This window comes from Camarhynchus parvulus, chromosome 29 (assembly GCF_901933205.1).
Source record: "Camarhynchus parvulus chromosome 29, STF_HiC, whole genome shotgun sequence".
In the NCBI taxonomy this organism is placed as follows: Eukaryota; Metazoa; Chordata; class Aves; order Passeriformes; family Thraupidae; genus Camarhynchus; species Camarhynchus parvulus.
Window position 1 is genome coordinate 1,225,323 of NC_044599.1, and position 23,622 is coordinate 1,248,944.

General features: G+C 66.1%; 1 protein-coding gene across 1 annotated transcript; it reads left to right on the top strand.

Moving 5' to 3' along the window:
* The first annotated feature begins 432 nt into the window (after nt 1-432).
* Nucleotides 433-22,677, top strand: ERBB3 (erb-b2 receptor tyrosine kinase 3). Its single transcript, XM_030967290.1, has 29 exons — nt 433-538; nt 3,617-3,768; nt 4,116-4,302; nt 5,097-5,222; nt 5,539-5,604; nt 5,735-5,853; nt 6,802-6,943; nt 7,035-7,148; nt 7,233-7,353; nt 7,449-7,522; nt 7,601-7,691; nt 8,581-8,780; nt 9,692-9,824; nt 10,315-10,405; nt 10,483-10,637; nt 11,152-11,205; nt 11,483-11,624; nt 12,332-12,451; nt 13,186-13,284; nt 14,226-14,411; nt 15,956-16,111; nt 17,112-17,175; nt 17,331-17,376; nt 17,507-17,619; nt 17,875-17,972; nt 18,192-18,368; nt 18,873-18,944; nt 20,271-20,544; nt 22,015-22,677. Exons 1-29 carry the CDS (start codon nt 457-459, stop codon nt 22,536-22,538), a joined length of 3,978 nt encoding a protein of 1,325 aa, XP_030823150.1. The 5' UTR covers nt 433-456; the 3' UTR covers nt 22,539-22,677.
* The last annotated feature ends 945 nt before the right edge of the window (nt 22,678-23,622 follow it).

Consider the following 23,622-nt stretch of genomic DNA (forward strand, 5'->3'; position numbering starts at 1 on the left):
AGACCCCCGGTTTTGGGGTCTTTGGTGTCAGACCCCCCCTAGTTTGGGGTTGTTTGGGGTCAGACGCCCCCAGTTTGGGATTGTTTGGGGGGGGTCTCCGTGGGTCCCGACCCCTCCCCGTGTTTTGGGTTCCCAACCCTCCCCGTCCGTTTTTTGGGAAGGGGTCTCCGTGGGCCGGGGATGTGAGGGGGGCGGGGGGCACCAGGGAACCGGACCGGGGGCTCGGGGGGGCGAGCTTTGCACCGGCACCGGGCTGGGGGCGCCGCTCGGGGCCGCTCCGGCCGTGCCCGGCCCGGCGGGGGCGGGCGGTGCCGGTGCCACCGCCCGCGCGGGCGGGCGGGTCCCGGGCGGGGCGGGGAGGGAACCGCGGTGTCCCCGGCCCCCCCGCCCGGCCCCGCCCGCGGCCCCGCGCCAGGTGCATTCCCGGGCGCGCTCCGCCGCTACCGGGGCGCCGCGATGGAGCCGCACCGGGGGCGGCCCCGGGCGCTGCTGCTGCTGCTGCCGCTGCTGCTCCCCGCGCCCGGCTCCGCGCAGGCGGGTGAGCACCGGCATCGGGGAACCGGGGCTGCGCCGCGGCGCTCGGTAACGGGGAACCGGGGGAACACCGGAGCGCTCAGGGGTCCCGGGATGGGCGGCGGGCGCGGGAGCGCTCCGGGGTCGCGGCGGTGCTGCTGTGCCGGTTCCGCCGGTACCGGAGCCCAATCCAATCCGGCAATTCCCGCGGGGGCGTCCCGGGAGCCCCCGGTGCTGTCCCGGGGAGACCGCACGGCTCCGGGGGCACCGGGACCGGCACTGAAACCGCCCCGGGACTGCGGCTCCGGCGGGGCTGGGGCTCGGTGGCCGCTCTCGGGGTTCGGCCGCGCTCTCGGTGCCCCCTCCGGGACTCGGTCCGGCTCTCGGTTCTCCCTCCCGTGCTCCGTCCGGCTCTCGGTTCTCCCTCCCGTGCTCCGTCCGGCTCTCGGTGCTCCCTCCCGGGCTCGGTCCCGTTCTCGGTGCCCCCTCCGGGACTCGGTCCCGTTCTCGGTGCTCCCTCCCGTGCTCCGTCCCGCTCTCGGTTCTCCCTCCCGGGCTCAGCACCTGCGGCCCCGCAGCTGCCCGGGCTAATTTTAGGCTGCGGGGCCGAGCCCGGCGATGCCTTTGGGGGATCCGGGCGGGACCCCCGAGCGGGACGGGGGGGATCCCAAAGGGGGGAACCCCCGGAGGGACCCCCGGCCCTGCCCGCGGGGCCGCCCCGGCACCCCCGGAACCCCGGAAGGGCCGCGGCCGCCCGGGAGTTGTTTTCCAATCCCCAAAGGAAAAACACCGAGGGCTGGACGCGCAGGTGGGGCCGGCGACGCCCCGAAACCCCGGGGGTGCCCGCGGGTGCCGGGGAGGGGGGCACACCGGGGGGACCCCTCGCTGTGTCCCCAGCTCCATGTGCCACCGGCGACGCCTCGGGTGCCACCCGCGGGCTCCGGGTCCCACGGGAGAGAGGGAACAGCGCGGGGTGCGGGGACACCTCGGGGAGCTTGGGGACACCTCGGGGGGCTCAGGGACACCTCGGGGGCTCGGGGACACCTCGGGGGGTTCGGGGACACCACGGGGACAACGAGGGGGGCGGCCCCGGCCGCGCACCCCTCAAAGCCCGGTCTCTGAGAGCCCCCTTTGTTCGGGGCCGGGGCCCGGCGCGCACACAGCCCCCTTTGTGCCGGGGCCGAGGGCAGGAGGTCGCTGCGAGCCCCTCCCGGTGCTCCCCCCCCCCGGTGCCCCCCCCCCGGGTCCCCCGGTGCTATTCCGGGCCGCGGTGGCACGCGGCTGATAGCGGGGACGTGCCGGAGCTGCCGGCGCTGATAACGCCCGGTCCCGCCGCCGCCGCGGCGCCCGCTGTTGGGGGGGTCCCAGCATCGCCCCCACCCCCGCGGGCAGGTGCACCCGGGGGTCGCGGACTCCCAGTCCCAATCCCGCCGTGGGACCCCCGTTAATGATTCACGTTCGGGGCTCCCGGGGATGGGCGGGATGGTGCCCCCCAACCCCCCGGGGACCCCCCCGGTGTTTCACGGGGGTCGCAGCACCCCCCGTTCCGGGCCCCCCGTGCCCGTCCCCGGGGCGGCGGGGGCCGGGGGCCGCTGCCATCGCAGCTGGGACCTTTTTTTAGCCCTTTCCGTGCTCAAATAGCCCGGCCCGGGCGGGGGGGCCCTTCCCGTGCGTGCCCCGAGCTCCGCGGCCGCCCCCGGAGGGGTCCCGGGCCGGACAAAGCCGCCTTTGAGCGCCGGGGCCTGAGTCACGTCTGGCGGGTCCCGCAGCCCTCGGTGCCCCCGGGGGTCCCGGTTTGGGGGGCTCGGGTGCCCCCCCCGGTGCCGCCCGCCACAATCGCGGCTTTGTGCGGTGCCACAAAGGGGGCCCTGTGCGCCCCCGGGAGCGGGGGGGACACCGGGAACGGGGGCGACACCGAGGGGACCCGCGCCCCCGGGAGCGGGGGGGACACCGAGGGGACCCCGGGAACGGAGGGGACACCGAGGGGACACCGGGAACGGAGGGGACACCGAGCCCGCCCCGCGGCCCCGGAGCCGGGGGGACACCGAGGGGACCGGGAGTGGCCGCGGGGCCGAAGTCCGGGCGGGCGTGGCGGGGCGGGGAGGCCCAGCCCGGGGCGCCCGCCTTGCGCAAGGCTCGCCCGGCCGGTTCGGGCACCCCGGGCACGGGGAGGGAGCGGAGGGAGCGGCGAGGGAGGAACCGGGCCGGGGACAGCGCTGGGGAGGGGGCTGGGGACAGGGGTGGGGGGCAAGGACGGCGGAGGGGACAGGGACACCATGTAGGGGACAAGGACATGGTGGAGGGGACACCATGAGGGAGACACCATGGAGGCATCATGGAGGACACAGGGACACCACGGGTGGGACACCCTGGAGGGGACAAGGACATCGTGGAGGGGACAGGGACACCGTGAGGGGGATGCCACGGAGGGGACAGGGACGTTTGCAGGGGACGTCATGGAAAGGACAGAGACCCCATGGGGACATTGCCATAGCCAGGAGACCATGGAGGGGACAGGGAACTCGTGGAGGGGACAGGGACACCATGGAGGGGACAGGGACACTGAGGGGACAGGGACATTGAGGGGTGGCTGTCAAGGGGAGGACGTGACCAGCTTGGAGGGCACAGAGAGCGCAGACAGGACATGGCAGTGGCCATGCAGGGGACAACATGGCCATCATGACCACTGAGGGGGTGACACGGCCACCACGGGGACCATGGCCACCTAGAGCAGGACATGTCCAGCTTGGAGGGGACAGGGACACCCAGGGACATCAAGGGGATGACGTGGCCACTGAGGAGGTGACACAACCACCATGACCGTGACCACCATGTGCAGGACACGGCCAGCATTGAGGGGACATTGCTGTGACCGTGCAGGGGGTGCTGTGGCCCCGTGGTGGCCCCGTGGTGGCCCTGGTGACATGGTGCGTGTCCTGGTGGCCCTGGTGGCCCCATGGTGGCCTCAGTGACACGGTGGGTGCCCTGGTGGCCCCATGGTGGCCCCAGAGACACGGTGGGTGTCCTGGTGGCCCCGTGGTGGCCCCGTGGTGGCCCCGGTGACACCATGGTGGCCCCGTGGTGACACGGTGGGTGCCCGCAGTGTGCGCGGGGACGCTGAACGGGCTGAGCGTGACCGGGGACGCGCAGCACCAGTACCAGACCCTGCACAAGATGTACAACAACTGCGAGATCGTCATGGGCAACCTGGAGATCGTCCTCATCGACCACACCCAGGACCTCTCCTTCCTCCAGGTGAGCCCGGGGGACACCGAGGGGACACTGAGGGGGGACACGCTCCGAGGGGACAGGGACCTCATGGGGGACATTGCTGCTGCCACCCAGGGGAGGACGTGGCCAGTTTGGGTGTCACGTGTCCACCATGGGGACAGCGGCCATCAAGGGGAGGACATGGCCAGTTTGGAGGTGACATGTCCACCATGGGGGCCATGGCCACCATGTGCAGGACATGGCCAGTTTGGAGGTGACACAGGCACCATGGGGACAGTGGCCATCAAGGGGAGGACGTGACCATTGCGTGGGTGACACAGCCACCACGGTGTGTCACCAAGGCCACCGTGTGAGCCCTGTCCCCCCCGCAGACCATCCGGGAGGTGACCGGCTACATCCTGATCGCCATGAACGTGTTCGCGGCGCTGCCGCTGCAGAACCTGCGCGTGATCCGCGGCACGCAGTTCTACGAGGACAAATTCGCCCTCTTCGTGCTGCTCAACTACAACCCCAACACCACGCACGCCCTGCGCCAGCTCGGCCTCAACCAGCTCACAGGTGGGACACTGAGGGCTGGGGACACGGCGGGGCTGGGGACATCGAGGGGAGATGGGGAAACCATGGGGTTGGGGACACCGACGGTTAGGGACACTGCGGGGGTTGGGGACATCATGGTGGGTTGGGGACATTGTAAGGTTGAGGGCACCGCGGGAATGGGGACATTGCAGGGGGTTGGGGACGTCATGGGGGGCTGGGGACACTGCAGGACTTTGGGGACACCGCGGGGACATCATGGAGGGGGGGACACCATGGTGAGTTGGGGACATTGTGAGATTGAGGACACAGTGGAGTTGGGGACATCGTGGGGAGTTGGGGACATCACAGGGGGTTGGGGACACCCATGGGGCTGGCGCAGAGAGGGGACTCCATGGGCCGGGGGACATCGTGGAGGGTTGGGGACATTGCAGGGGTTGGGGACATCATGATGGGTTGGGGACGTTGTGGGGAGATGGGCACACCACGGGGATGGGGACATCATGGCAAGATGGGGACATTGTGAGGCTGAGGACACCGTGGGGATGGGGACATTGCAGGGGTTGGGGACACCACGGAGGGTTGGGGACATCACGGGGGGCTTGAGACACCCATGGGACTGGCACGGAGAGGGGACACACTGCAGCTGGGGACGCTGCCACCCCTCTGTGCCCTCTGAGGTCCCCATCCCACCGTGTCCCTCGGGGCAGGGACCGTCCCCGAGGCCGCCATCCCCTCCCTGGGCTGCCAGGCGGATCCGGGGGTGTCTGTCCCCCCTCGTCACCCTTTGTCACCCCCTGTGCCCCCTGTCACCGCAGAGATCCTGGCGGGGGGGGTGTACATCGAGAAGAACGCGCAGCTGTGCCACGTGGACACGGTGGAGTGGAGGGACATCATGAGGGACCCGCGCCTGGAGCCGCTCGTGAGGGACAACGGCCGCGCCTGTGCGTGGGGACAGCGGGGACACCTGGGGGGACTGCGGGGACACCTGGGGCTGGGGGACTGCGGGGTCACCTCTCGGTTTTGGGGTCACCCGAGCTTGGGGGCTTTGGGGTCACCCTGGGCTTGGGGTCCCTTTGGAGTCCCCCTTGAGTTTAGGGTGGCTTTGTGGGTGACCCCTGGGTTTGAAGTCACCCCTGGGTTTGGGGTCACCCTGTTTCTGGGGTCCCTGTGGGGTCCCTTTGGTGTCCCCCTGGTTTTGGGGTCCTTTCGGGGTCCCCCCCGTTTCTGTCGTGACCCCGCTGCCGTCCTGTCCCGCAGGTCCCCCGTGCCACGAGAGCTGCGCCGGTCACTGCTGGGGGCCGGGCCCCGAGGACTGCCAGAAACGTGAGAACCGGGCCGGGAACGGGGTCACCGGGGTACCGGGGGTACCGGGGGGCTCAGGGGGTACCGGGGGGGTTTTGGGGGTGTGCCAGCCCCCCCCCGGTGACCCCCCCCTCCCCCGGTGTCCCCGCAGTTACCAAGACCATCTGCGCCCCGCAGTGCAACGGGCGCTGCTTCGGCCGCGCGCCCAACGAGTGCTGCCACGAGGAGTGCGCGGGCGGCTGCACCGGGCCCCTGCGCACGCACTGCTTCGTACGTCCGTCTGTCCGTCCGTCCGTCTGTCCGTCTGTGTGTGTGTCTGTGTGCACCGGCCCCTGCGCACGCACTGCCTTGTACGTCCGTCTGTCCATCCGTCTGTCCGTCTGTGTGTGTCTGTGTGTGTGTCTGTGTGTGCACCGGGCCCCTGCGCACGCACTGCTTCGTACGTCCGTCTGTCCGTCCCGTCTGTCCGTCTGTGTGTGTGTCTGTGTGCACCGGGCCCCTGTGCACGCACTGCTTCGTACGTCCGTCTGTCCGTCCGTCTGTCCGTCTGTCTGTGTGTGTGTGTGTGTGTGCACCGGGCCCCTGCGCACACACTGCTTTGTACGTCCGTCTGTCCATCTGTCCGTCTGTCTGTCTGTGTGTGTGTCTGTGTGTGCACCGGGCCCCTGCGCACACACTGCTTCATAAGTCTGTCTGTGTGTGCGTCTGTCCGTCTGTCTGTTTGTCCATCTGTCCGTCCGCCCACCCCTGTGCACCCACTGCTTTGTACATGTGCGCCCCACAGGCATCGGTTTATCTGTCTGTCTGTCTGTCCAACCGTCCATCTACCCCTGCATCCCTCTATCTGTCTGTCCGTCCCTGTATCCACCAGCCCCTATGTCCATCCATCCATCCATCCATCCATCCATCCATCCATCCATCCATCCCTGTGTCCATCCCGTGTCTGTCTGTCCGTCCCCAGGCCTGCCGGCGCCTCAACAACAGCGGCTCGTGCATCCCTCTGTGTCCGTCCCCATATCCATCCCCTGTCCATCTGTCCATCCCATATCCGTCTGTCCGTCCCATGTCCATCTGTCCGTCCGCAGGCCCGCCCGTGCTTCGACAACAGCGGCTTGTGCGTCCATCTGTGCCCATCCCTGTGTCCGTCCCCATATCCATCCCCTGTCCATCTGTCCATCCCGTACCCCTACGTCCATCTGTCCGTCTGTCCGTCCGCAGGCCTGCCGGCACTTCAACGACAGCGGCTCGTGCTTCCCGCTGTGCCCGCAGCCCCTGATCTACAACAAGCTCACCTTCCAGCTGGAGCCCAACCCCGACACCAAGTACCAGTACGGGGGGGTCTGCGTGCGCCAGTGCCCCCGTGAGTGCGGCCGGGGGGCTCTGGGGGGGCCACCCGCGCTCGGGGGGGGCTCCAGGTGACCCCCGGGCTGTCCCTGTCCCCCCCTGCCCAGATAATTTCGTGGTGGATCAGAGCTCGTGCGTGCGCGCCTGCCCCAACGACAAGATGGAGGTGGAGAAGAACGGGCTGAAGATCTGCGAGCCCTGCGCGGGGCTGTGCCCCAAGGGTAGGGGCTGGGGAGGGTTCTGAGGGTCCCCAGGGGGGTCTGGGGGCTGTGGGACCCCCCCCGACCCCTGCCCACCCCTCACAGCCTGCGAGGGCACCGGCGCTGGCAGCAAATACCAGACGGTGGATTCCAGCAACATCGACACCTTCATCAACTGCACCAAGATCCTGGGCAACCTCGACTTCCTCATCACGGGCCTGGAGGGGTGAGGGATGGGATTTGGGATCTGGGGGGTTCGGGGGGGGTTTAGGGGGTGCAGCCCCTGCCCCAGCCCCGCTGACCCCTCCTCTGGCCCCGCAGGGACCCCTGGCGCAACATCTCGGCGCTGGACCCCGAGAAGCTGAACGTGTTCCGCACAGTGCGGGAGATCACGGGTGAGGAGGGGGGGCCGGGGGGGCTGGGACCCCCCTGGGACCCCCCAGGACCCCCCTGAGCCCCCGGTGTGCCCGCAGGGTACCTGAACATCCAGTCCTGGCCCAAGCACATGCACAACTTCAGCGTCTTCTCCAACCTCGAGACCATCGGGGGACGGAGCCTGTACAAGTGAGGAGCCCCTGCCGCGTGTCCTGCGCTCCTCCCCGGCATCCCTGATCCTGAACTCCCTGTTTTCCTTGATTCCCGCATTCCCAATCCCTGAATTCCCCACTTTCCCTAATCCCTGCATTCCCGATCCCTGAATTCCCTAATTCCTGCATTCCCCGGCATCTTCAATCCCTGAATTCCCCCTTTCCCCCAATCCCGAATTCCCCATTTTCCCCAATTCCCTCCTCCCCTTGTCCCTGCACCCCTGCTTGTCCCGGCACCCCCCATCCCTCTGTCCTTGTCCGTCCGTCCGTCCGTCCGTCCGTCCGTCCGTCCCTCCCGCTCCCGCAGTCTCTCCCCCGGCTCCGGTTCATCCCCCGGCTCCAGGAGCATCCCCTCAATCCCAGAATTGTTTCCCGGCTCCCGGCGCATCCTCCCCGCTCCTGGAGTATCCGGGAACGTCCCCTCCTCCTCCGAGCCTCCCCCGGGCTCCCGGGGCATCCTCCGGGCTCCCGGTTCATCCCCCGGCTCCCGGTTCATCCCCCGGCTCCCGGTTCATCCCCCCGGCTCCGGTTCGTCCCCCGGCTCCCGGAACATTCCCCGAATCCCGGAGCGGCTCTCGGAGTTTCCACTCACTCCCGGTTCATCCCCCGGCTCCCGGAGCAGCTCCCGGTTCATTTCCCGGTTCCTGGAGCATCCCCCTGTTCCCGCTTCTCCCTCCCGCTCCCGGTTCATCCCTCCGCTCCCGTTCCATTTGCCGGCTCCCGGAGCGGCATCCGGTTCATTTGCCGGCTCCCGGTTCATCCCCGCGGCTCCCGGAGCATCCCCCGGAGCTCCCCCGGTTCCCGGACCCCTCCCCATCTCCCGTAGCCCCCCCAGCCCCCCGAATTCCCGGTGTCGCTCCCCTCAGCCGCGGTTTCTCGCTGCTGATCATGAAGAACGAGAACGTCACGTCGCTGGGGCTGCGCTCGCTGCGCGAGGTGAGCGCGGGCCGCGTGTACATCACGGAGAACCGGCGGCTCTGCTTCCTGCACACCGTGCACTGGGCCGCGCTCAGCCGCAGCCGCGCCGACCTCGACATCCGCAACAACCGGCCCCGCAGCAAGTGCCGTGCGTGGGCAGGGCGGGGAGGGGGCGTGGGACCCCCGCCGGGACCCCTCGGGGACACCCAGACCCCTCTAAGGGCCCTCAGTCAGTCCCACAGGGAAGGGGACACCGGGACCCCCAGATCCTGCACTGAACCCCCGTTCCCCCGGGCGTGGGACCCCTCGGGGACACCCAGACCCCTCCAGGGATCCCCTGTCCGTCCCATAGGGGAGGGGACACCGGGACCCCAGACCCCGAACTGAGACCCTCCCACATCCATCCCATAGGGGCGGGGACACCAGCACCCCCAGATCCCGCGTGGGACCCCCATTCCTTACACAGCGAGGGGGCGTGGGACCCCCCAGGACCCCTCGGGGACACCCAGGCCCCTCCAGGGATCCCCTGTCTGTCCCATGGGGGGGACACCGGGACCCCAGACCCCAAACTGAGACCCCCCCCTGCCCATCCCATAGGGGAGGGGACACGGGGACAAACGGACCCCGGGCTGAGGGACCCCCCCAGACCCTGTTCTGAGCCCAGAGGGGGTGACCCCAACCCCACTGTCCCCCTGGGTGCCCCCAGCCCCTCTGTGACCCCCAGCCCCCTGTCCCTGTCCCCCCTGGGTGCCCCCAGCCCCTCTGTGACCCCCAGCCCCCTGTCCCTGTCCCCCCTGGGTGCCCCCAGCCCCTCTGTGACCCCCAGCCCCCTGTCCCTGTCCCCCCTGGGTGCCCCCAGCCCCTCTGTGCCCGCAGCCCCCTGTCCCTGTTTCCCCCTGCTGACCCCAGCCCCTCTGTGCCCCCAGCCCCCTGTCCCTGTCCCCATGGGTGCCCCCAGCCCCCTGTCCCTGTCCCCATGGGTGACCCCAGCCCCTCTGTGACCCCAGCCCCCCGTCCCTGTCCCCCCGGTGACCCCAGCCGCTGTCGCTGTCCCCCCAGAGCAAGAGGGCAAGGTGTGTGACCCGCTGTGCTCGGCCGAGGGCTGCTGGGGCCCCGGGCCCGGGCAGTGCCTGTCCTGCCGCTTCTACAGCCGGAGGGGCGTCTGCGTGCCCACCTGCCGCTTCACCGAGGGGTCAGCGGGCACCGGGGGCACTGGGGGCACGGGGGACATGGGGGGCAAACAGGCCAAGGGGGACATGGGGGACACGGGGGTTATGGGGGGTATGGGGGACAAAGGGGGGCACAGGGGACACGGGGAACAAAGGGGAAAAGATGGGCACGGGGGGCATGGGGGGATGGGGGACACAAGGAGCATGGGGAGCATGGGGGGACAAGGGGGGCAAGGGGCAAGGGTGGCATGAGGGGCACGGGGGTCATGGGGGGCACGGGGGGCACACGGGGACATGGGGGACAAAGGGGACAAGGGGGGTGCGGGCAACACAGGGAAACGGGGACATGGGGGGCACACGGGGGGCACCGACACTGCGGAGATGGCCCTGTCACCCCCGGGATGGCCCTGTCACCCCCGGTATGGCCCTGTCACCCCCGGGATGGCCCTGTCACCCCCGGGATGGCCCTGTCACCCCCGAGGTGCCACCGTGCCAGCCCCGCCGTGCCCTCAGGGACCCGCGGGAGTTCTCGCAGGGCGGCGAGTGCACCGAGTGCCACCCGGAGTGCGAGCGCATCGACGGCGGCGCCACCTGCAACGGCTCGGTACGGCCCGCCCGCGCCCCCCGCCGCGTCCCCGCTGTCCCCACGGTGTCCCCACGCTGTCACCCCCCCCTCCGCAGGGCGCCGACACGTGCACGCGCTGCGCCCACTATCGCGACGGGCCGCACTGCGTGGAGCGATGTCCCGACGGGGTCCTGGGCGAGCGCGGCCCCATCTACAAATTCCCCGACGGGAGCCGCGAGTGCCGGCCCTGCCACGAGAACTGCACGCGGGGGTGCGCGGGGGGTCGGGGGCATCGGGCAGAGAGAGACGGGAGGGGTTTGGGGGGGTCCGGGCAGGGTTTGGGGGCTCAGGAAGCCATTGGGGGAATGGGGGAGGTTCAGGGGATGCCGTGGAGGGCAGGGTGGGGGGCTCAAAAGATCTTTGGGAGGAGAGTGGGGGTCCTAAAAGCTCTTTGGGAGGAGGGTGGGAGTCCTGGGGCATCATTTGGGGCAGGGTGGGGCCCAAAACTTCTTTGGGGAGCCTCTTTGGGGGCCCCAGGCAGGTTGGGAGGTCAGGAATCCATTGGGGGAATGGGGGAGGTTCAGGGAACCCCGTGGAGGTGGGGGTCCCAAAAGCTCTTTGGGAGCAGGGTGGGGGCCCTGGGGTATCACTGGGGACAGGTTGGGGGTCCTGGCTCATCATTCGGGGCAGGATTTGGGGACTCAGGACCTCACTGGTGGCATTTTGGGGTCTGGGGTCTCTGCTGGGGGTTCCCCCACGGGTGACCCCCGTGTCCCTCCCGGCAGGTGTGTGGGGCCGCTGCTGCGGGACTGCCTGGGGAACCCCCTGCCCGTGTCCAGGTACCGCGGGGGGGTCGGGGGCGTCCCGGGGGGGTTGCGGGGACCCCGAGGGGCTGCGGGGACCCTAACGCTGTGCTTTTCCCCGTCCCCCGTTCCCATCGCCGTTCCGTTCCCGTTCCCGTTCCCGTTCCCGTTCCTATCCTCATCCCCACCCTGTTCCCGTTCCCATCCTCATCCTCACCCCGTTCCCGTTCCCATCGCCGTTCCCATCCCCGTTCCCATTCCCGTTCCCATCCTCATCCTCACCCCGTTCCCGTTCCCGTTCCCGGTGCCGCAGGCGGGCCCCGACGCTGATCGCGGTCATGGTGGTCGGTGCCGTTTTCCTCTCGTGCTCGCTGGTGCTGCTGGCGCTGCTCTACTGGCGGGGCAAGAAGATCCAGAAGAAACGGGCGATGCGGCGCTACCTGGAGCGGGGCGAGGTCAGCTCCGGGGGCCCCGGGGCGGTACCGGCAACGGCACCAGGAGCGGCACCGGGAGCGGCGGGGAGGGGCCCCGGGGCGGTACCGGGAGCGGCGGGGAGGGGGCGGTGTCCCGGGTCCTGTGGCCGGTCCTCGCCAGCCCCGTTCCCGTCCAGCCTCAGTTCTGCTTCCACCCCAGTCGCTCTCCATCCTCATCCTGCTGAGCTCCTGTCCCTGTACCTGTCCCCATTTCTGGCCCCATCCCCGTCCCAGTCCCTGTTCCCATGCCATGTCCTTGTCCCTGTCCCTGTCCCCGTTGCCACTCTGTGTCCCCATCCTGTCCCTGTCCGTGTTCCCATGCCATGTCCCCATCCCTGTCCCCGTTGCCACACCGTGTCCCTGTCCCTGTCCCCGTCCCCGCTGTCACGCCGTGTCCCTGTCCCTGTTCCCACACCGTGTCCCTGTCCCTGTCCCCGTCCCCATTGTCACGCCATGTCCCTGTCCCCATGCCATGTCCCTGTCCCTGTCCCCGTCCCCACTGTCACGCCGTGTCCCTGTCCCCGTTGCCACACCGTGTCCCTGTCCCCGTCCCCGCTGTCACGCCATGTCCCTGTCCCCATGCCATGTCCCTGTCCCCGTCCCCGCTGTCACGCCTTGTCCCTGTCCCTGTTCCCACACCGTGTCCCTGTCCCTGTCCCCGTCCCCACTGTCACGCCGTGTCCCCGCAGAGCCTGGAGCCGCTGGACCCCAGTGAAAAAGCCAACAAGGTCCTGGCCCGGATCTTCAAGGAGTCGGAGCTGAAGCGCCTCAAGGTGCTGGGCTCCGGCGTCTTCGGCACCGTGCACAAGGTGGGGGCGTGGGGAGGGGGCATGGGGAGGGGGCTGAGGTGCCATCCCATAAATCCCACCCCACTGATCCCATCCCATCCCATCCCATTGATCCCATCCCATTGATCCATCCCATAAATCCCACCCCATTGATCCCATTGATCATCCCATCAATCCCATCCCATTCCATTGATCCATCCTACTGATCCCATCCCATCCCATTGATCCCATCCCATTGATCCATCCCATAAATCCCACCCCATTGATCCCATTGATCATCCCATCAATCCATCCCATCCATTGATCCATCCTACGATCCATCCATCCCATTGATCCCATCCCATTGATCCATCCCATACCCACCCCATGTCCCATGATCATCCATCAATCCATCCCATTCCATGTCATCCTACTGCCCCGCCATCCCGCTGATCCCATCAATCCCATCCCATCCCATAAGTCCCATTGATCTATCCCATTGATCTCATCCCATCCCACAGATCCCATCCCGTTGATCCCATCAATCCCATCCCATAAGTCCCATAAATCCCATTGATCCCATCAATCTCATCAGTCCCATCCCATCCCATTGATCCCATCCTATCAATCCCATTGATCCCATTGATCCCATTGATCCCATCCTATCAATCCCATTGATCCCATCCTATCCCATCCCATCAATCCCATCAATCCCATCCCATCACCCGAATCCCATCCCATCAATCCCACCGATCCCGCCGACCCTGGTCCCGCAGGGGATCTGGATCCCGGACGGGGATTCCATCAAGATCCCGGTGAGCATCAAGGTGATCCAGGGCTGGAGCGGGCAGCAATCCTTCCACGCCGTCACCGACGTGAGTGCGGGGGCTCTGGGGGGTCTGGGGGTCCCCTTGGGCTCTGGGGGGTCTGGGGGTGCTCCAGGGCCCCTCTGGGGGTGCTCTGGGTGTCCCCCTGGAGCCATGGGGGGTTTGGGGGTGCTCTGGGGGTTCCTCTCTGAGGCCAGGGGAGGGGTTCCAGGTGTGTCCAGGGGGATTTGGGGACACTCAGGGGGTGCTCCAGGTGTCCCCCTGGATCTGGGGAGGTCTGGGGACACTGCGGGGACACTCTGGGGGTGCTCTGGGGACGTTCCAGGGATGCTCACGGGGTGCTCTGGGTGTCCCCCCGGATCTGGGGAAGTTTGGGGTGCTCTGGGGACACTCCAGGGACTCTCTGGGGGTGCCCCTGGTGTCCCCCTGTAGCTGGGGGTGCTCTGGGGATGCTCTGGGGTGTCCCAGGGACACTCCAGGGATGCCCAGAATGTCCCCCTGGATCTGGGGGTGCCCCAGGGACACTCTGGGGACACTTTGGGGGTGCTCTGGGTGTCCCCCTGGATCTGGGGGTGCCCTGGGCACACTCCAGGGGTGCTCTAAGGACACTCCAAGGTGCTCTGGGGATGCCCTGGGGATGCTCTGGGTGCCCCCCTAGACCTGGGGTGCTCTGGGGACAGTCTGGGGGTGCCCTGGGCACACTCCAGGGGTGCTCTGAGGACATTTCAAGGCGCTCTGGGGGTGCTTTGAGTGTCCCCCTGGATCTGGGGGTGCCCCAGGGACACTTCGGGGACACTCCAGGCATGCTCTGGGTGTCCCCCTGGATCTGGGAAAATTTGGGGATGCTCTGGGGACACTCTGGGGACACTTTGGGGACACTTTGGGGGTGCTGTTGGTGTCCCCCTGGATCTGGGGGTGCCCTGGGCACACTTTGGGGATGCTCTGGGTGTCCCCACGGATGTGGGGGTGCTGACCCTGTGCCCCCCCAGCACATGCTGGCCATCGGCAGCCTGGATCACTCGTACATCGTGCGGCTGCTGGGGATCTGCCCGGGCCCGCAGCTGCAGCTGGTGACGCAGCTGCTGCCGCTGGGCTCGCTGCTCGACTACGTGCGCAAGAACCGCGGCGCCATCAGCCCCCAGCTGCTGCTCAACTGGTGCGTGCAGGTGGCCAAGGTCAGTGCCCGCCGCGCCGCAGCCCTGCCCCGCCAGAGAGAACGCGGGGGGCGCCCGGGGGGAAGGGTCTGGGGGGCTCCGCGCGTTCCTTCCGTCCTGAAAGCTGAGCGGGTGAAGGCTTTGGGGTGGTTCCTGCCCGTGCTTTCCATCCTAAGAAATTAGAGTTCAGACAGGGTGAAGGGTTTGGGGGGCTCCGTGTGTTCCTTCCGTCCTGAAAGCTGAGCGGGTGAAGGGTTTGGGGTGGTTCCTGCTGATTCCTCCTGTGCTAAAAGCTGAGGGGTCACACAGGGTGAAGGGTTTGGGGTGGTTCTGTGCCTTCTGGAGTCCTAAAAACTGAGGGGTCACACAGGGTGACCCATTCCTTTGGTCCTAAAAAATTAGAGTTCAGGCAGGGTGAAGGGTTTGGGTGGTTCCTGCCCATTCCTTTTGCCCTGAAAACTGAGGGTGAAGGATTTGGGGGGCTTCTGCACATTCCTTCTGTGCTAAAAACTGAGGTGTCCCACGGGGTGGAAGGGTTTGGGGGGCTCCTGTGCCTTCCTGTGTCCTAAAAGCTGAGAGGGTGAAGGGTTTGGGGTGGCTCCTGCTGATTCCTTCGGTCCTAAAAGCTGAGAATTCACACAGGGCGAAGGCTTTGGGGTGGTTCTGCGCCATCCTGAGTCCTAAAAACGGAGGGGTCACACAGGGTGACCCATTCCTTTGGTCCTAAAAAACTAGAGTTCAGGCAGGGTGAAGGGTTTGGGGGGCTTCTGCAGATTCCTTTGGTCCTAAAAGCTGAGCACGTGAAGGGTTTGGGGTGGTTCCTGCTGATTCCTTCGGTCCAAAAATCCTCCAGGTAGTACATCCCCTAAAACTTGATTTTTGTTTTTATTTATATATATTTATGTAAAGGAAGGTGCAGGAACCACCCCAAACCCTTCACCCTCAGTTTTTAGGACCAAAGGTATGCGCAGTTATATTATACATTATACAATATAGAACCAATATTATACACATATAATAAATAAATCAATAAATCAATAAATCAATTACAAATATATTTTAAAACTCCCCTCTCTACCTGGTTTTAGGGGATGTGCTCCCTGGAGGAGCACCACTTGGTGCACAGGAACCTGGTTGTTATATTATATATTTTACATTATACTATATAGAACCAATATTATACACCTATAATAAATACGACAAATAAATAAAATATTAAAAATTAAGCTTTCCCCCCATTTTCAGGGCATGTACTACCTGGAGGAGCACCGCATGGTGCACAGGAACCTGGCGGTTATATTCTATAGAATCCAATATATAACCGACAGAATACACATAAAATAAATAAATAGATAAATAAAGAAATAAATAAATATTTAAAAATAAGTTTTCTCCCCATTTTCAGGGCATGTACTACCTGGAGGAGCACCGCATGGTGCACAGGAACCTGGCGGTTATATTCTATAGAATCCAATATATAACCGACAGAATACACATAAAATAAATAAATAGATAAATAAATAAATAAATAAATATTTAAAAATAAGCTTTCTCCCCATTTTCAGGGCATGTACTACCTGGAGGAGCACCGCATGGTGCACAGGAACCTGGCTGCCCGGAACGTGCTGCTCAAGTCGCCCAGCCAGGCGCAGGTGGCCGATTTCGGCATCGCCGACCTGCTCTACCCCGACGACAAGAAATACTTCTACAACGAGCTCAAGGTGGGGCTGGGGGCTGCGACCCCCAAAGGGGCATCGGTGGGACCCCCCAATGGCATTGGTGTCACTTCAAATGGCACCCATGTCACCCCCAAATGGCATTGGTGGGACCCCTAAGGGGGCATCAGTGGGATCCCCCAATGGCGCCGGTGTCACCCCCAATGGCATCGGTGGGACCTCCGATGGCAGCCAAATGTCACCCCAAATGGCACCCAAATGGCACCCATGTCACCCCCAAATGGCATTGGTGGGACCCCCAATGGCATTGGTGCCACCTCAAACGGCATTGGTGTCACCTGCTCTGGGACACACCAAATGACACCGGTGTCACACCAAAAGGTGTTGGTGTCACCCACTCTGGGATGCTCCAAATGCCATCCTGTCACCCAAATGCCATCCTGTCACACCAAATGGCATCGGTGTCACCTCAATGGCATCGGTGTCACTTCAAATGGCACCCAAATGGCACTGGTGTCACACCCAATGGCACCCAAAGGGCGTCGGTGTCACCCGCTCTGGGACACCCCCAATGGCATCTGTGTGACACCCAATGGCATCGGTGTCACCTCAAATGGCATCAGTGTCACTCCAAAGGGCATCGGTGTCACGAAATGGTATCGATGTCACCCGCTCTGGGACACCCCAAATGGCATTGATGTGGCACCCAACGGCATCGGTGTCACCGCAAATGGCACCGGTGTCACCTCAAATGGCATCCAAATGGCATCGGTGTCACACCAAATGACATTGGTGTCATATGAAATGGCGTCACTGTCACCCACTCTGGGACATCCCGAATGGCATCGGTGTTGCACCCAATGGCATTGGTGTCACCCCAAAGGATACCCATGTCACCCCCAAATGGCACTGGTGCCACCCCAAGTGCCATCAGTGCCACCCCCAAGTGCCATCGGTGTCACCCCCAAAAGCCATCGGTGTCACCCCAAATGCCATTGGTGCCACCCCAAGTGCCATCGGTGCCACCCACCCGCCTTCCCCGCAGACGCCCATCAAGTGGATGGCGCTGGAGAGCATCCACTTCGGCAGCACCGTACGCTGGAGCTACGGTGAGCCACACGCCACTCCCTGGTGTCCCCTGGTGTCCTCACTGTCCTGCTGCCGGGGACACTGTGGGAGACCATGCACCACCAGGTGTCCCCTCGTGTCCCCTGGCTGTCCCCTGGTGTCCCCTGGTGTCCCTCACTGTCCCTGCTGTCCCCAGGGGTGACACTGTGGGAGATGATGAGCAATACACCAGGATCTACCTGGCCGGGCTGTCCCCCTGGTCCCCATGGCTCATGGGCTGTCCCCAGTGTCCCCAATGCTCACAGATGTCCCCGCTGTCCCCAGGGGTCACAGCTGTCAGTGGTGATGATGACCCCGCTCCCAGGGGCCGAGGCCGCCACGCCCCGGGATCCGCCTGGCCGAGGTTCCAGACCTGCTGGAGAAGGGCGAGCGGCTCTCGCAGCCCCAGATCTGCACCATCGACGTCTACATGGTGATGGTGAAATGTGAGCGGGCTGGGGACACCGGGGTGGCACTGGGGGGCACTGGGGTGGCACCAGGGCTGTCACTAAGGCTGTCCCCAGGGCTGGGCAGGGTCCTGCTGCTGTCCCCTCCCATGTCCCCATTCCCGTGGCCGTGTCCCCATGCCCAGGGTGGGTTCTAGCTGTGTCCCCATCCCTGTGGCCGTGTCCCCACCCCGGTGTCCCTGTCCCTGTTCCTGTGGCCGTGTCCCCACCCTGTGACCCTGTCCCTGTCCCCAGGCTGGATGATCGATGAGAACATCCGCCCCACCTTCAAGGAGCTGGCCAACGAGTTCACCCGCATGGCCCGGGACCCCCCGCGCTACCTGGTCATCAAGGTGAGCCCCCCCAAAACCCCCCAGGATCCCCAGGACCCCCCAAACCCCCAGAGCTACCTGGTCATCAAGGTGAGCCCTCCCAAAACCCCCCAGGACCCTGACCCAGGACTCCCCCTCCCCACACCTGGTGACCAAAGTGAGCCCCCCAAACCCCCCCAAACCCCTCCCAAACCCCCCAAATCCCCCAAATCCCCCATCCCTGTCCCCCACCCCAATCAGGAGAGCGGGGCCGCGCCCCCCGGCGAGCCCCCCCCCCTCAGCGAGAAGGAGCTGGACGAGGTGGAGACGCTGGAGCTGGAGGAGGAGGAGGAGGAGGAGGAGGAGGAGGAGCTGGACGGGACCTTCGGCCTCGCGCCCGGGCTGGGCCCGCAGCGCCCCCGCGGCAGCTGCGCCCGGGTGAGACCCCCGGGGGCTGGGGGGGGATTGGGGATGTCCCCGCGGTGTCCCTGCCGTGTCCCTGCCGGTGCCAGCTCCCGTGTCCCCGCGATGTCCCCTCGGTGTCAGCTCCCATGTCCCCATGTCCCTGTGGTGTCCCCACGTCCCCACGATGTCCCCTCGTGTCCCCTCGGTGTCCCCGCCATGTCCCCTCAGTGCCAGCCTCCTTGTCCCCGTGATGTCCCCACAATGTCCCCTCGGCGTCCCCTTGGTGTCCCCGCGATGTCCCCTCGGTTCCAGCCCCGCCATGTCCCTGTGGTGTCCCCACCGTGTCCCCGCGATGTCCCCATGGTGCCAGCCCCGTTGTCCCCCCGTGTCCCCGTGCTGTCCCCTCGGTGCCAGCTCCGTTGTCCCCCCCGTGTCCCCGTGCTGTCCCCTCGGTGCCAGCTCCGTGTTCCCCCCGTGTCCCCCCGTGCTGTCCCCTCGGTGCCAGCCCCCTCGGTGTCCCCCCGTGTCCCCCCGCAGAGCCCGAGCCTGCTGAGCGCCCCCGCCGGGTACATCCCCATGAACCAGCCCGGCCTGGGCTGCGCCCGGCAGGTACCGGGGGCTGGGGGGGTCTGGGGGGTTTGAGGGGCTCTGGGGGGCTCAGGGGTTGGGGTCTCGTTGGGGTCCCCCCCTCTTCTTGCCAGTGTACCCATGGTGGGGGTCCCGGGATGGGTTTGGGGTCCCCGGGTTGGATTTGGGGTGTCCTCCCTGATGCCCCCCTCCGTGTCCCCAGCCTGGGGGGTCCCGGGGCAGGTTTGGGGTCCCGGGGCGGGTTTGGGATCCCCGGTCAGGTTTGGGGTCCCGGGTCAGGTTTGGGGTCCCGGGGCGGGTTTGGGATCCCCGGTCAGGTTTGGGGTCCCGGGTCAGGTTTGGGGTCCCGGGGCGGGTTTGGGGTCCCGGGTCAGATTTGGGGTCCCCGGTCAGGTTTGGGGTCCCCGGGGCGGGTTTGGGGTCTCGGGTCAGGTTTGGGGTCCCGGGGCGGGTTTGGGGTCCCGGGGCGGGTTTGGGGTCCCGGGTCAGGTTTGGGGTCTCGGGTCAGGTTTGGGGTCCCGGGGCGGGTTTGGGGTCCCGGGTCGGGTTTGGGGTCCCGGGGCGGGTTTGGGGTCCCGGGTCGGGTTTGGGATCCCCAGGGCGGGTTTGGGGTCCCGGGGCGGGTTTGGGATCCCCGGGTCAGGTTTGGGGTCTCCGGTCAGGTTTGGGGTCCCGGGTCAGGTTTGGGGTCCCCGGTCGGGTTTGGGGTCCCCGGGGCGGGTTTGGGGTCCCGGGCGGGTTTGGGGTCCCGGGTCAGGTTTGGGGTCCCGGGTCGGGTTTGGGGTCCCCGGGCGGGTTTGGGGTCCCGGGCCGGGTTTGGGGTCTCGGGGCGGGTTTGGGGTCTCGGGTCAGGTTTGGGGTCCCGGGTCGGGTTTGGGGTCCCGGGTCAGGTTTGGGATCCCCGGGGCGGGTTTGGGGTCCCGGGTCAGGTTTGGGGTCCCGGGTTAGATTTGGGGTCCCGGGGCGGGTTTGGGGTCCCGGGTCAGGTTTGGGGTCCCGGGGCGGGTTTGGGGTCCCGGGTCGGGTTTGGGGTCCCGGGTCAGGTTTGGGGTCCCGGGGCGGGTTTGGGGTCCCGGGTCAGGTTTGGGGTCCCGGGGCGGGTTTGGGGTCCCGGGTTAGGTTTGGGGTCCCGGGGTGGGTTTGGGGTCCCGGGGCGGGTTTGGGGTCTCGGGTCATGTTTGGGGTCCCGGGGCGGGTTTGGGGTCCCGGGGCGGGTTTGGGGTCTCGGGTCATGTTTGGGGTCTCCGGTCAGGTTTGGGGTCCCGGGGTGGGTTTGGGGTCCCGGGGCGGGTTTGGGGTCTCGGGTCAGGTTTGGGGTGTCCCCCTGACGCCCCCCGTTGTCCCCAGCCCGGGGGGGCGCGGCCGGCGCGCCGGGCCCGGCAGGGCTCGCTGGGCCGGACGGTGTCCGAGTGCTCCGAGGGCCGCGGCACCGCCTCGGAGCTGGAGCTGGGGGGCTCGGGGGGGTCCCTGGGGGGGTCCCTGTGCCGCAGCCTCCGCTCGCGGGGGGGGGACAGCGCGTACCTGTCGCAGCGGGAGAGCCTGCAGCCCCCCCCGGCGCCCGGCTCCGAGGGCAGCGAGGAGGATCCCAACGGATACGTGAGCCCCACCCGCGCCCTGCCAGGTCGGGGGGGGCCCGGGGGGTGTCACATCGCGCTGGGATGGGGCTGGGGGGCTTGGGGAGGGGGGGCTGTCCCTTTGGAGCGGGTTTTGGGGCTCACCCCGTTCACAGGGGGCTTGGGATGGGGGGGGGTCTGTCTCGTTGGATCGGGTTTTGGGGTTCTGCCCATTCATGGGGGTTCTTTGGGGGGTGGGGTCTGGGGGTCTGTCCCTTTGGATGGGGTCTGGGGGCTCTCCCGGTCTGTGGGGGGCTTGGGGAGGGGTTTCTGTCTCATTGGATCAGGTTTTGGGGTTCTCCCCATTCATGGGGGTTCTTTGGGGGGGGGTCTGTCCCTTTGGATGGGGTCTCGGGGGGTCTCTCTGTCTGTGAGGGTTTTAGGGAGGGGGGGTCTCATCCCATTGGGTTGGGTTTTGGGGCTCCCCCTGTCTGTGGGGGTCTTGGGGAGGGGGTTTCTGTCCCTTTGATCGGGTTTTGGGGTTTCCCCCTCTTTGTGAGGGTCTTTTGGGGGGGGGGCTCTGTCCCTTTGGGTTTGGTCTGGGGGCTCCCCCTGTCTGTGGGGGTTTTAGGGAGGGGGGTGTCTCATCCCATTGGGTTGGGTCTGGGGGCTCTCCCCATTCATGGGGGTCTTTTTGGGGTGTCTCATCCCATTTGATCGGGTTTTGGGGCTCACCCCATCTGTGAGGGTCTTTTGGGGGGGGGCTCTGTCCCTTTGGATGGGGTCTGGGGGCTCCCCCTGTCTGTGGGGGTCTTGGGGGAGGGGGTTTCTGTCTCATTGGGTTGGGTTTTGGGGTTTCCCCCTCTTCGTGAGGGTCTTTTGGGGGTGTCTGTCCCTTTGGATGGGGTTTTGGGGTTCCCCCTGTCCTTGGGGGTCCTTTAGGGGAGGGGTCTCATCCCATTGGATCGGGTTTTGGGGCTCCCCCCATTCATGGGGGTCCTTATTGGGGGGGCTCTGTCCCGCTGGATTGGGGCTGGGGGTGTCCATCCCTAATTTTGGGGTTCGGGGGCTCCTTTTGGGGATTCTCTTTTAGGATTTTAGGATTTTAGGACCCCAGGACCTGTGGGGTTCCCATCCCACAGGGTTTGGGGTCTCCCGTGCCTCGGGGGGGTCCATCCCTGTATTTGGGATGGGGCTCCGATTCTGCAGGGTTTTGGGGGGGGGTCCATCCCCATTTTTAGGGTTTGGGGGCTCATTTAGCGGAAGCTCCTTTAGGATTTGGGGCTCTTTTAGGATTTTAGGATTTTAGGACCCTCCCCCAAACCGAGGCTCCTCTTCCTCCCTGTCAGGTCTTGGGGGGTCCATCCCTATTTTTGGGGGGGTCCTGTGCCTCTGGGGGGTCCATCCCCATTTTTGGGGGCTCCTTTAGGGGATTCTCTTTTAGGATTTTGGGATTTTAGGACCCCAGGGGCAGCCCCGTGAGGTCTCCAGGTGCGGTGGGGAGGGGTCCTGACCTCTGTGCGCCCCCTCCCCATCAGCCCCCGCCCGGCGCTCGGTACGGGCTCCAGGTGAGGAAGAGGAGGAGGATGAGGAGGATGAGGACGAAGAGTACGAATACATGAACCGCCCCCGCCCCCGCCCGGCCTCGCTGGAAGAACTGGGCTACGAATACATGGAGCTGGGGGGCTGCGACCCCCGCCCCACGGCGGGAGCCCCCAGAAGCGAGCAGGAGCCCGCGGAGGAGGAAGAAGAGGAGGACGAAGGAGAGGAAGATTACGAGTACATGAACAAACAGCCGCGCCTCAGCCGCTCCCTGCGCCACCACGGCTACACCGAGATGCGGCCGGGGGAGCCGCCCGCGACCCCCGCCCACCGGCGGGAGGAGGAGGAGGAGGAGGAGGAGGAGGAGGAGGAAGGCTACGAGGAGATGGAGGCGGTGCCGCGGCCGCGCTGCCGCCCCCTCCCCATGAAGGCGCTGCGGAGCTTGGAAGCCTCGGACTGCGCCTTCGACAACCCCGACTACTGGCACAGCCGCCTGTTCGCCAAAGGCCGCCGGACCTAGGGGAGACCCCTCCCCAAATTGGGGCGGGGGGAACGCTGGCAATATGAAGGATCCCCCCTCAGCCACCCCCAGCCCGCTTTGGGGGTCTCTCTGGGACTTTTTTTTGCCTTTTTTTGTGACCCTCCTGTGGTTTTTTTACACCCCCCCCAGGAGACCCCTCCCCATCTTTTCCTTCCCCCCCCTCCCCATCTTTTCTTTCCTTCCCCCTCCCCATCTTTTCTTTCCTCCCCCTCCCCTTTTTTCCTTCCTCCTCCTCCTCCCTCCCTCATCTGGGGGCTCGGGGCTCCCCACGTGGGATTTCTGAAGGACCCCAGACTCATTTTAGGAGTGAAGGTTTGGGGGTGTCCCCACTCCCCTGAGATGGGGGAGACCCCCCGGGATCCCTTTTGTGCCTTTTTTTTTTTTTTGCTTATTTTGACTTTATTTTGCCTTTTTTTTCGCCTTTTTTTTCGGACCCCTCCCCGTGGTTTTTTTACGCGCCCCAGGAGACCCCTCCCCATCTTTTCCTTCCTCCCCCTCCCCATTCATTGAAGGTGCTCCCCCAAATCCCTGGGGAGGGGGCCCTGGGAGAATTTGGGGTCTCTTGAGGACCCCAGACTCATTTTATTTTCAGGTTCACCTGCTGAGTGAAGGTTTGGGGGTGTCCCCGCTCCCCTGAGGTGGATGGGGGGGACCCCCGGGATCCCTTTTTTGGGGGTTCCTCCTTTTTTGGGGTTTTTCCCCCGGTTTTTCGGGTTGGGGGAGGGGCAGCCCCCGCTCAGGGATCGCCCCCGGCCCCGGGGGTCGCGCGGGATGAATGAAAATAAAAGAATTTGAGTAAAAAACGTCGCGGGTGAGGCTTGGGGAGTCCGGGAGTGGGGGATGGACCGGGAGATACCGGAGAGGAGACCGGGACCAAGGGGGGGTCACGGGGGCTGGAGCGGGGGTCGGGGGAGCACCGGACAGGGGTTGGGGAACATGCCGGGGACTCCAGCAGCCGAGGGAGAGGCAGATCCACCGCTCCCGGTGCTGAAATTCCCGTTCCTTCCTCCCGCCTACATCCCCCATCACCCCCCGCGCGCCGCCTGCGCTCTCACACCCCGCG

What these genes read in the sequence shown, in the direction of transcription:
- ERBB3 (XM_030967290.1), top strand. Translation starts at nt 457, where the DNA reads ATGGAGCCGCACCGGGGGCGGCCCCGGGCGCTGCTGCTGCTGCTGCCG. An exon ending in ACTTCTACAACGAGCTCAAG is followed by an intron (nt 16,112 to 17,111) that starts GTGGGGCTGGGG and finishes CCTTCCCCGCAG; the next exon opens with ACGCCCATCAAGTGGATGGC. An exon ending in CGCGCTACCTGGTCATCAAG is followed by an intron (nt 17,973 to 18,191) that starts GTGAGCCCCCCC and finishes CACCCCAATCAG; the next exon opens with GAGAGCGGGGCCGCGCCCCC.